Below are 13,456 nucleotides of genomic sequence, written 5' to 3'. Positions count from 1 at the left end.
ATCCGGGTGGCAACTCCAAATGGGATTGCCTTAGTGCAATGCCTTGGGTGAGCACTGTTACGTAATAAGTACATATGATGGTCAGTAGGTTTAGAATATACATCCGTTTGAATATACCCGTCAACCAATGAAAGTGTGAGATCTAAGACGTTGAGAGAGGTTTCAGATGATACTACAGTAAATTTTATGGTGGGATATAAAGCATTAATGAAATCAGTGAAATCATTAAGTTTAGTGGCACCTTGCGTCCATAGATCGAAAATGTCGTCTCTATACCGCCACCATAATCTGGGTTTGATTGTACCGGACTTAGCCTTTTGGTCAATAACTCCCATTGCTAAATCAGCGTAGCTACAAGCATTTTTCGGGCCCATAGCCGTTCCATGAATTTGTAGGAAATGTTTGCCTTGAAAGTTGGAATTGTTGTGTTCAAGACAGATCTTGACAGCTTCAACAATACATGGAGTGGATGGGACCTGAATTTCACGCGAATTGAGAGCATCGGTAACAGCTTTAAGTCCCAAGTTGTTATCGATGTTTGGAAACATCGAGACAACGTCCCAAGAAACGAGAAGAGTGCCTTTGGGGAATGGCCCATCCTTATTTAGATCTTCGATTTTTTGCAATAAATGAGTTGTATCTTTGACAAAAGAGGGCAACTTTTGAGCTAATGGTTTGAGATAGTATTCTGTAAAAGCTGAAAGATTTTCAATAGCTGTCCCGCAACAAGATGTAATTAACCGTAAGGGATTCCCTTCTTTATGTGTCTTAATTGTGCCGAAGGCCTTGCCCGGTTTAGGTTTGTTGTTAACAACCCAGTTAGCGATGTCCTTATCGATTTGTCCCTCGAGTAGCCACTTATTACTCCACTTACTGATGCTGTGAACGGAGTTGATGCTAGGATCCGAATCTAATGTTTCATAATGGAGTGGGTTTTCTAGCTGGCCAAGCATTTTATCAGAATATTCTGTTTGGTCAAGGATCACAAATTTAGATCCTTTATCCTGAATTTTGATGACTTGTTGATCTAATGTTTTAAGTTTTGAAAGGGCCCTTCTCTCGCCTGCCGTGAGATTGTCAGGAACAATGGAAAAATTGCTAGGATTAAATAAATCGTTCTTCACCGATTCAAGAAACAACTCAACCTCCGGGAATTTAGAAACTGGGGCTTTCCACGATGACACTTTCTTAACTTTAGGAAACAAAGATTCATTATGTGCTACATCAGAGTTAGATTGATTGACAAAAAACGTGGTAGCTCTGATACGGTGTTCAAATTTTTCCCAATCCTCTAGTAATTTAACTCTATTAACGTCACGTGGGACTGGACAAAAAGAAGGACCTTTACTAAGCAAAGATTTCTCGTCCTGATTGAGTTCCCGTGAAGATAGGTTAATGGGGAAAAATTTCTTTCCATTAACTCTAACATTAACTGAAGAGATAAGTTTTTGTAACTTAGCTACTCTAACCTTTTTAGAAAAACGTCTATTCCTATGTGTTGATGTCGGTGTGTTCTCTTCATTTGAGAGTTCAGCATGGTGTTGATTGCTGGGTGTGATCTTCTGAATTTTCTTGATCTTGTTCCGGTATTTGAGGTTTAGGCTTCTGTTCAAGGTGGCAATGTTTTTCTTTGCTTGATTCCAAGAACTACTGGCTGTTGTCTGGTCTTGTTCATCGAAGAGAATTTTTCGTTCTTCTTCCAAGTGTTGCTGTAATTTGCGAGTCGTGGTATCCGCAAAATTAACAAGATCATTGAGAATGTTCATCGATGCTGTATTCAGATGTTGCTCGCATCGTTGTTGGAGAGTCTCATCTTTTGAGCCAAAAGCCAGGTTGAACTTCAGCCTAAGGCCTCTCGGAATAGAGTTAAGTTGCTTACAGCGTGTTAAAAAACGGGAGTGATGTTGGAATCGCGTCAGCTTGTTCCAGGTATTAGTGATGTTTTGTGCAGACCGGGACATCATCGGATCAATAAAGATTCACAGGCACTCAATCGGTGAATGAATATATATATATATATATCGTAAACAATAGGGGTCTGGAACCTAGACTGAGAAAAATGATCTGCAGCAGTACGTGTCTGGACATAATGAAAAGTAATAGCTAAAACAGCAATAACTTCTCACTACTAATATTGACATTAAGGGAACAATGTCTCTTTAATTCTGCAGTGAAAGTCAGTTTTTCCGGACGCTAAAATGTCAAAGTGATCCCATTTAATGTCGTGGCCAGTGGTTTTCACGTGATCAGCAATGGCTGATGAATGGTCACTTTTAGCTAGGGCCTTGAAATGTTCTGTTTTTCTGTCGTGGAGTCTTCGTTTTGTTTTGCCAATGTAGAATTCATCGCAGTTCCAGCAGACAGCTCTATAGACGACCTTGGACCTCTGAGATCGGTTCAAGCAATCTTTGTATGGAAAAACCACTGGCCACGACATTAAATGGGATCACTTTGACATTTTAGCGTCCGGAAAAACTGACTTTCACTGCAGAATTAAAGAGACATTGTTCATTCAAGAGCAAAAGCCTTCCCTAAATGTCAATATTAGTAGTGAGAAGTTATTGCTGTTTTAGCTATTACTTTTCATTATGTCCAGACACTTAATGCTGCAGATCATTTTTCTCAGTCTAGGTTCCAGACCCCTATTGTTTACGATATATATATATATAGTTTTTAAACAAATTGTGACGGTCACTTTTGAAAATGTGTGTTGACTAGCATACGAAACGTCAAGTTTTATAAAAATGCGTTGGAATACAATGTTTATCACCGCTGTTTGTGTTATTTTCTTGTAACAAATACTTATTTTAACCTGGTGATTATATAAGTCTTTACAATTTACCATTTTCTCTTCCAGTATCCTTTCAAGCCATTTCGTTGCTAGGTTACGTATGACATATTGCAATGCAAGCCGGTACATAACACACTGTGTTTTCGATAGTAACGAGGCAATTTCCCAGCCATCGATGGGCCCGACCATCTTGCTTGACCATTTATCGATCCCAGTACTTTTTGCCGAGAACCGGAAGTGGAAAGTTTGAATTCTTAACCTGTGACAGATGCACGAAATAACTCATTGCTTGTGTGAACGCTACACTTACTTACTTCGATACAATTGAAGACGGTCTTAGATTTTGCCCAAAGACAGGCAATTCAGGAGCAACACATTTCCTCGCCTTTGCATATTTTGATATGGGCATTACGGATATCCTGCCTCTTGACAATGTAAATCACAAAGTTCATAACCGCGTTAGACAAACCTAGAGTACGAAGCCACATATGAACAGGCCCGTTCAATTTGAAAAGTGGCTTGCCGGTGGCAAACAAAGCAGTCATCAGGGGCATCCAGCACATCGTAAATACAACAGTAACCACGGCAAGCGTGCGCGAAACTCTCACTTCTCTGCACCAATTTCTATTTCGCGATCGTTGCTGAACTCTGATTTTTCTTGTTTTCCATTTTCTATAAAACAGAAACGCAACAATTATCACGTAAGACAAAATAATGATGCCATAACCTAAGGCAAACGACCCATATGCCACAATGGCTGAAGGGAATGACGATGGAAGTGCGACGCGTAATACAGGAGATAACAGAGGGATTGTCCATGACACGAAGAGCATGGTATATATTCCACAATTGTTCATCAAAGTTCTGTGGAGTAAAGAGAAGCACACAGCGATGAAACGGTCGACGCTGACGGCCGCCAGATGCAAAACCGATGCAAAACATGAAAAATTGGCTAAAATACTGTAGGCGGTCTCCAGATGCCTTGATGCACAGTCTTGAAGGAACGTTCTCCTCCCTAAGTTTGCCAAAAGGATAGGTTCGCATATAATTGCAACAATTAAATCTGCAATTGCTAAGCTGAAAAGTAGGTAGTTAGAGCTTCGACGCAGACGGTGATCTGCAAGAACAGCCACGCAAACCATCAAGTTGCCTATTGTACCAAGAACACAGATTAAACCATTGGCTGCAATCAGTACAATACCTTGAGGCAATGAAAGAGAGCAGTTATCTTCAAATGACAAATTTGTTGTGTTTTCTAACGAATGATTCATGGCTCAATCCGTAGTTTTGTTTCAGTTTGTTTTTGCAGTCGATGGTACTAGGTCACTAAACCAAAACGAAGCTACAGTTGTAGCTTAGTGTAGTAGAGACGGAGATCAGCGTTCATGCCTCGGCAAACGGATATTTAATTCGGTAGCGATTGCATTTTCATTTTAAGAAATCAATACAAAGAAGGGATATTGGGTTTTCATCACTTTTAAGTATTCCTTTGAGTGTTTTTGCGCTTACATAACCATTTTTGGACCTTCAAATACAAAACCGTCATGCGCCATAAACAGGAAACAAAGGGAGCTTCAAGATTATTCTAAAACTCTAAATTGAGAACAAAGTCAAGGACTTCTGCCTAAAAATAAACAATTTGTTAACTAAGCAAAACTGAAAAACACGTTCAGACCTTATTCAAATCAGAAGGATGTTCTGTAAGGATTTTTTGGGAGTCTTATCCCAAAGTAGGTTTTTAAAATATGTGACCAATCGATGGTGCTTTTAGGAAGAAAAAGAGCGACGTTTATCGCTTTTAATTGAGGTCCAAGTATCGCTGGCCGGTCGAGGCGAGGTCTCAGTGTCAGTATTCAATAAGATGTGCAATTGAAAAACGTATTTTTGTGACACGGTAGTATCATGTTACCATGAAAATGATTTACTTTTCTTGGCTACTTATAGGTACAGCATGCTGTGTTTAATACGCATGCAAGTAAAAACATCATGCGATCAGAATATCACAAAAAAAACTTGATACGTCTGACCTGCACTTTGATATAAGGTGATCAGTTTGATTTCTGCCGCAGCGCTAAATACAGTTGACACTTAAAGTTCATGATATTATTATTATTATTATTATTATTAGTAGTAGTAGTAGTAGTAGTAGTATTATTATTATTATTATTATTATTATTATTATTATTATTATTATTATTATTGATAATCACTTAGAACAGTATAGCTTGATGGAGAAAGAACGAAGAGATGCTAGGAAAGAGTGCAGTGGTACGATGAATAATCTCCTGATAGATTGAATGGTGACACAAGATTGCCACAGAGGGAAACGTAACCTGAGCACGGCATCGATGGATGTGAGTGAAGCTTATGACTCTGTCTCATACAAGTGGCTTCTCAAGATGATGAAGGATCACCGACTCCCTCTTTGGATATGCAATATCATAAGCAATCTGACTGACAGCTGGAATACACGCATCGTTGCTAAAACGAGTCAAGGTCAGGAACAGTCTGACATCATCAGATTGAACAAAGGGTTACCACAAGGAGAAGCTTTATGCCCTCGTCTGTTCACTCTGTAATTACACACCGTTGCATGGAAACTAAAAGCTACCAATGGCTATAAGTTATCGAAACCAATAAATTGGAAGATCACGAATTTATTGAATATTGATGACCTTAAGATCTACGCAGCCTCTGAAAGTAAGCTCAACACCGTCCTCATAACCACCAAAGATGCAATGAAAGATATTGGTCTGGAATGGAACTCGACGAAATGTTCAGTAATTAATTAACATCAAGAGTGAGAAGCAGGTGCAAGGCACAGATGAAGAAAAGGTGATTAAACACTTAAAAGAGGGTACACAGTATAAATTTCTCGGAGTATTGGATAATGTCAAGCAGGGAGACAAACTATCATTAGAATGTGCTGCATAAATATACCAACAACGAATGTCCATAGTATGTTCAAGCCCTATGTCAGATGAGAATCAAGTGAGAGCATCTAATCAATTTTCACTGCCTGTGGTAAGCTATTTTATTTGGACACAGACGTGGCCCCTTGCAGAGCAAAGGAGGATTGACAGAGAAGCTAGGAAGATCATTGTAGACGATGGTGGTAAGCATCCAGTGGTTTCAACAGTACTTGCTCTACCTGCAAAGTGAAAAAGGCTCAGGGGTCTTCAATCTATAGAAGGGGTATACCCTAAGATCAAGGCAGCAATTAAGCTGTATTCTAACGATGACCCAGCAATGGATGCTGTAAGACAGTTCGAAGAATGCTCTCAGTTCAAGAGGTGGACACCAGTCTTTATTAAAGGACGCAAACAAGTATGCAGATCAAGTAGGGCTAACACTGCAACTGACCCATCCTAATCCTTCCTGCTCCGGAGTGGCTGGCAACGAGACCCCCATGCACTAGAAAAATCATTACGAAGATCAACAGCTGAACTGCTGAATGAGCGTTGTAAGGATGACAGTATTAGTGGGAAGTGCTTTGAATGGTTAAAGAGCTGGAGCTCCTGTCCCCCACAAGTCATAGCCGGTAGTATGCATGAACTATACAACCAATTGCTACCGACTAGGATGTACTAAAGGAAAAAGATCGGTTCCATGGTAGAAGACGATCTGAGGTCTAGAATGTGCATGAAAGATCTCGAAAGTGTTTCGCATATCTTAGCCGGCTGCTCTGCTTTGGCACACACGAATTACGTATGGAGGCAGAACTCAGCACTCAAGATTCTGTTCTTCGAGATGATTCAAGAATGTTGCCTAGTTGACAGAACACCACCCCGATACCCCCAAGTCGTCCTCAAGCCCTTATACGAGAACGAAGATTATCGAGCATATTGGGATGTCCCCGTGTAAGCGGAAAGCACTGAAGTACGTGCTAACCAGATAGATACCCGCATCATTCACCACATAGACAAAAAGATCACAATACTGGAATGATGAGCTGCCCATGCGGGAGCTGATCTGCCATTTTCTCACAAGAGCGTGATTTCAATTGCGCATGAGCAGAATATTATTTGCAGCAAAACACTTGTTTGTAGGTAGTTATTTGCAGGTCACGTGGTGGGTTCTCGGCCAATGAAAATTTAGGATAAAATCAATCGAATGATAATAATATTAATTATTGTTGTTGTCATTATAATTATAACAGTTTCGCACAGCCTGTCGTATTATGCTGGGTTAACTGTAGGAGCCAGTTGCTACCCACAACCTCAGGTCCTAGGTCTCCTTAATGTCCAACAGGCTTCAAAGAATTATTGTCGTCCCAAGTAGAGACGTTTTTTGCAGTACTTCCACCGGTATCACTATTCCAATCTTTCCAAAAATTCCTTTAATTTTTTTTGACTCAGTCCCCAGAGTGCCAACGATTATTGGGACAACTTCCACTTGTCTTAATGTCCACATTCTTATAATTTCCCTTTTTAAAGCTTGGTACTTATTTATTATTATTATTATTATTATTATTATTATTATTATCATTATTTTTATTGTTGTTGTTGTTGTTGTTGTTGTTGTTGTTGTTATTATTATTATTATTATTATTGTTTCTGATCCCTTTTGACTCTGAGAAAATACGAAATGGCCTATCCTATCAACACAGCTAATGATAAAGGCATTAAGGTTTGGAATTCTCGTGGAGTAGAATCCTAATGCCAGCAAGAGGCTTGCCTTATTATGAAAATATACTTTACTACTCTTGGCTACTTAGCTAGTACCCTGCGTTGGATAGGCCCGCAGACATTACACGACCAGCATATCGAAACACTTGAATCAGTTTCCAATTCTCCCCTTTGTTTAGATGAGGCTATGGAAACACGGAAAGCGTCCTCTATTGCTTAAATAGAGGCTATTACACGGTGGCGAGAAGGCAATGAATCAGTATATTTGAGTGGCAAGAACATAAAATTCATATCTTCGAGCTAACGTTTAATTTTCTTTTTTTATTATATAGACAATACATATAAATAGTAGAGATTGAAATAAAATCTGGGTGTTAATTAATACAAACAAAAAAAGTCGGGAATCGTGCCATCATAGTGGTGCCGTGTCGTTGCTCAATTTGCATACGAAAAATACGTCACTCGGTCCTCGGATTTAGTTGTCGTATTGATTCTACGGCTGATTTAGTTCCTAGTAATACACAAACGGCGGCTCGTAATCCTTTAAAGTTCTTTGGAATCCTAACTGTGTGTGATTTCGTCCATGATATGGAAGGAGTCACATTATACGAGACGCCGTTTGTTTGGCTCAAAGCACCGCTTACGTTTGACAAACAATTACAAGAACTATTGATCACATAGCAATGGCAGTCAACATCCTTGTTATTGTTAAGTTTGATTTGCAAACTGACCTTAAAATTTTGTTGCTGCATTATAATTATTTTATATACCTGGTTTAATTTTGCAAGAGCCAACAGCAATTACTTAAAATGACCCATTTTGAACATTCCCCGCGTTCCCTGCAAGTTTTGATTGTGAGAATAAAATACTAGAGGATGCTGATTGTTTTTAATTACTTTTTATTTTAAGTTGAAAGCAATACGAGAAATTTATTAATCAAGTTAGGGGCGTACTTCGAACTTCTCAAAATAACGACTACTGATAAGTGACCACTCGTCTCCTTCAGAGGAATATCTGTGTTGTCATGACAGCAAAGCTTGTAACTTTTCATTCCCGATAAATGTCGGAACATCTTCCCAACAGACAAACACAAAACAAAGAGACCGACCGTCTCGTATATAAAGAAGGAAGAAAAAAAAAATTAATATGTATTAATTTTTGAATTAAAGGTCTCTGAAGAGTCTCTTGGCCGAGACGAAACGCCGCGTAAGACTGGCCACGAACATTTCACAAGTATTTGACAATAGTTTTGCTTTTGTAGAAATGTTTCAGTCTTGAGTTATTTAAAGCTCTCTAAATTTTAAGTACAAATGGCACTGTCAATACAAATATTACTCGTTAATAAACTAAATTTGGTTGCTACATGCTTAAGCAATCAGAACGATATCAGATTGGACACGAAACTCTTTAAATGCAATGTTAGCTACAAAACTAGTGAACATTGATGGAATAAAGAAAATAAAAAAAGGAGAAGTTCCTCTTTGGTTATTCCGGTTTTCCCTTCTCACAGGGTCACCCAGCGACGGTTTTCTCTCAAGGTAAGTGTTTTAAACACAGTTGTAAGCTTTTCGGAGTGCTTTTAAGGCTTTGTAAGTTTATTTTAGACTACGCTATACAACTTTTATATTTTCGCTTATTCTAGGGGAACTTGAAACTTTTCGAATTTATTAGGTATTGTATGAGAGGGGCATTGGGGTCTATTAGAAACCGAAAAACCGCTCAAAAGTTCACCCGAAACCGAAAAACAGAAAATGAAATACAAAAAAAACAAAATCGAAATCTTTACAGACCCGGATTTCCAAAACCTTAATCGATCTGATACATTAGTGGCACCTAAAGGATGCAGACTAAACTTAATTAATTTCATCACTGTATGCGTTTGGCTTCCGCGGCGCGCGCTCATGGTTGAGGAAACTAGACACCAAACAAGCAAAACCGAAAACCGCGTTGGATACCAGATCCGAAAAACCACTTGTATTTTGGCCAAAAATCGAAAACCAAATGCTAAAATACGAAAAAACTCGAAACCGTAACAGACACAAAAACCAAAAAACCGAAGTTTAAAAGCCGAAAAACCAGTCTAAAAAATGGCCAAAACCGAAAAATCCCAACGCCCCCTCTTGTATCCTTTCCAAAACTCATAGCTGGCCTTTTTTCGGTAGTCACAAAGACATTTTTATCAATCAGAAAGAAACAGCAGGCATTACCTTTTTCAGATCACGAAAGTTCGATTTGAAAATTCCCTAAACGAAATCCGAGGTGATCAAAGGCCTCCCGAACAGATAATTTACCGAAACGTACCGCGCACCGGTGGCTCATTTGGTTGAGCACCGGGCTGCTATGCGGGAGGTCGTGAGTTCGACTCCGGCCGGACCAACACTCAGGGTCTTTAAATAACTGAGGAGAAAGTGTTGCCTTTGTAATTACATCCGCAAATGGTTAGACTTTCAAGTCGTCTCGGATAAGGACGATAAGCCAGAGGTCCCGCCTCACAAATAACTTCCTTGTTCATTAGTTCCCTATGGGCCGTTAAAGAACCTACACACTATTCGAGAAGAGTAGGGGATGAAGTTCCTGGTGTTGTGGCTGTCCTCTGTGTGTATATGGGTGGGTGGGTAAAGCAGGTCCACATCTGTTCAGCTAAATAGCTGCCAAAACTTCAACCTGCTTAAACAAATAAAATAACAAGAATGAAAGGACAGGACTTATCCACAAGGCTGTGATTTCTCGTTTCAAAATTGAACTTTGTAAACTACAGGATAACGACCAAAGTTACTGTTGCTGTAGGCGAATTAGACAGTCCCACTCGTTAGAACTGGAGCCCATCAGATCCCGGGGACTGACCGAAACTATTTCTTGAGTGATCCTTCTCTCCTAGTTGACCGAATGCTATGCTCCTTGATCCTGTTTGAGGGCTCAATTCATAAAAGCACGTTGGGAAGGCCAAAAAAACTTTCCTAGATATAGGTGAGTCCCGGAAAAAGATCAAGAGCCATTTTTCATTCGCTCAAGACAAAGAACTTTTCTGCACATCCCAACATAAGCCACTCGGAAGTCCCGAATCCTTGAAGTGTAGATGAGGAAGTTCATGGCAGAGTTTGATAGAGCGAGAGTCCTCAACCACATGTGCGCTGGTCCCTGTAGCTTTAAAAGCGATTTACCAGCACCGAATAACGAAATCATTAGTGGAAACCAACACAAGGTAAAAATACCAATTACAATGGCAAGCGTGCAAGCCACGCGAATTTCCACGCGAGCATTGACATCCACGGACAATGGTCGTGCTCTTAGTTGGTTTCGTTTCTTCTTAATTCTGCAAAGATGCACCACGATCAACAGGTAAAACGTAATGACTATAAAGTAACTAAGGCCAAAAGTTCCGATAGCAAGGAACCCTCTTGGGAAGGAGGGTGGAACAACGGCACCAAGAATTAGAAACAAAATCGGAAACCCCCATGAACAAATCAGCATTATCTTCAATCCATATTTACCCATGATGATTTCGTGTCGAAGGGGAAATACTACCGCCAGGAAACGGTCAACGCTGATCGCAGCCATGTGAACAACTGAGGCACTGCATGACAGTCTGGATAGAATTCTGTAGATGTTTTCCAAGTTCGTTGCGCTGTCGTTGGAGAAGGAAATCTTTGTGAGAATTACGACAAGAAGGGGTTCACACCCCATTGTGACGATCAAATCAGCGATGGCCAAGCTGAAGAGAAGGTAGTTCGAGCTTCGGCGAAGACGAGCATTGGATGCCACAGCAATGCAAACCAGTAAGTTGCCGACTGTTCCAAATAGCCCAACCAAAATGTTGGTTGTTATTAAGGCGATGCTGTGCCCCTGACGAAAATCACAGCTTTTAGTAGATAGATTGGAATTTGGTCCAACTAGATATTCCGAATTGTTATTCATAGTAGAATTGAATTTGGACTTCAGCTAGTAATAACAATTTCACAGTGGATGTGTTGTCTCTCTTTCACTTCATTCTCAGTTTTCAACTAGCATGTTATTGAGGAACTGAATCTCTTTATATCAGCTTTTCTTTTCATGGAAATTAGCCTGTTCAGTATAAGTAAGTGTTTCCCCTTTTTCGTGGAATTAACATAAAAATAGAGTTATTGAAAAACTTATATGGGGGTAGGTGTGAGAGCAAACGGAACAATTACAATATAAGGAAATACAAAACAATATCTTTGATTTTTAATTGAGCGATTAGTTAAAGAATAGTTTGGCGATAAGAACAACAATGCGCGTAATATAACGTTCGCATTTTTTTATTTTTTATTTATTTTTGTTGCCATCTTGTTCCTCGCAATTCATTGAATCAGTCTTCATTCTCTCCCGTAATTCAATGAATCTAATAGTTTGCGTGACTTTCTTTAATTAAATACGACTTGTATGATATTTTAATCTTCCGGTATTCCATGGGAGCTGGAAGGCTTGGCGGTAATAATAAACCATTCTAATGAAGCGGGTGTGTTTGTAAGCAAAACATGCGCGAGACAAAAAGCTGAGCCGAACAATTGGGGATCGAAGTCAGGAAAATATGAGGCTAAGACTTCTCGCCAACATATCTTGCGCCCTATCATAGCTTATCATGCCGTCAGTTGCCACTGTTTCTTATTATAATTATTCTTGCATATTGCCTCGCATTTTAACCTACTTAATTCACTGCGTCAAGTGCCAGTTAACTTAAGAAAGAGCCAGGGTTTTAAAAGATTATTATAAATTCTTCGCAACTTGTTTGCTTCTTTAACTCCAGGTTTTGTCAATTCCTTGAACGTAAAGAAGAAAACAAGGGGGAAAAAGAACGAGAATTTAAAGAAACTGCTGTTCAATTTTCCCTCACAGCACTCGCTTGCAGCCTTAAAAGCAATTACAAGGCTGCTATGGGCACATATATTTAAATTAGCCTTTAAGACCAACAACATAATACTACGATACTCGTACAGACATTACTTGCGGATGATTACGTAACCTTTTCAGCACTACTCATGCTCTCGACAAATACAAGATACAACGCTTATAACAAATCGTTGTATGTTTACTTGGTTGTAGCCTAGCGTTGCACAAAATAAGCTCTCCGGGGCGTAGTTAACTGGCAGGTCGCTTCATAACGGACTAAGTTGAAGAAAGCATTTTTCATGAAAATAAATAAATAAATAAAATAAATAAACAAACGATTACTTTTATTGAACCTCCACATCGACAGAAAAGGCTTTAGACCGCAGGAATAAATGTTTACCAAGAATGTCCTTTAAGTTTCTTCTTTTACAAAAAGCGTTTGAACCGGAAACAAATGAAGTTCAGATTCGCTTTTTTTGTTTTCGAAGATGATAATAGCGACAAATGACGTACCTGTGTCGACAATCCAAACACCAGAATCTCACTATCACGTGAGTAAAGGTTTTGTAATCAATAAGAATCTAGGCTTCTGGTCCCTGTTGTTCAAAGGGTGAATAGCGCTATCCACTGGATAACTCAATTGGTTTTGCTAATGTTTATCCGCTGGATAGTGATTTACCCAATGGATAGCGTCATCCACCTTTTGAACAACCAAGGCCTGGTTATATTTAGTAAGTTTCTATAGAGCGTCATCTATATATTTCTCCTGTGACTTATTTGGTTTGACTTTTTTTTTGCTAATTTCATGGGCCATTAATAACTACCTTTGTCATTTCTACAGTATCGGATTCTCTGATGTATATTTGCCCTAGTTTAGTGTAGAGGTTCAACTCTTTTATTCTAAGATAATTTCAATTTGGTTTGTCAAATGCACTCAAATAGCAGTTGTTATATTTTAATATTAATTATTATATATTGTCAAATATATTCACGCACAATATGGAAAACAAAAGCAACAGTTGTTAGTGTCAGCATCAGAAGTCAGAATCCACGACAACAAATCAACGAAATGAGCGATTCAATACAACATGCAATCGATTGTGCATGGGAATATTCCGAAGAAAATTGATACTTAACAAATAGATTCCATGCTGCCGTGCGTCTATTCGATGATAGCCAGATCACAGAT

General features: G+C 39.2%; 2 protein-coding genes across 2 annotated transcripts; both read right to left on the bottom strand.

Annotated features, from left to right (window-relative positions):
* Positions 1-3,153: 3,153 nt before the first annotated feature.
* On the bottom strand, positions 3,154-4,214 carry LOC138050901 (melatonin receptor type 1C-like). Its single transcript, XM_068897155.1, has one exon. The coding sequence runs from the start codon at positions 4,060-4,062 to the stop codon at positions 3,154-3,156; it is 909 nt and encodes a 302-aa protein (XP_068753256.1). The 5' UTR covers positions 4,063-4,214.
* A 4,087-nt stretch (positions 4,215-8,301) lies between these two features.
* LOC138051574 (histamine H2 receptor-like) lies at positions 8,302-12,757 on the bottom strand. Its single transcript, XM_068897805.1, has one exon. The coding sequence runs from the start codon at positions 11,332-11,334 to the stop codon at positions 10,405-10,407; it is 930 nt and encodes a 309-aa protein (XP_068753906.1). The 5' UTR covers positions 11,335-12,757; the 3' UTR covers positions 8,302-10,404.
* Positions 12,758-13,456: the final 699 nt, after the last annotated feature.

This window comes from Montipora capricornis, chromosome 6, assembly GCF_036669925.1.
Source record: "Montipora capricornis isolate CH-2021 chromosome 6, ASM3666992v2, whole genome shotgun sequence".
NCBI classification, from domain to species: Eukaryota; Metazoa; Cnidaria; class Anthozoa; order Scleractinia; family Acroporidae; genus Montipora; species Montipora capricornis.
Note: the sequence above shows the minus strand (reverse complement) of the source record. Positions and strands in the feature narration are given on the sequence as shown.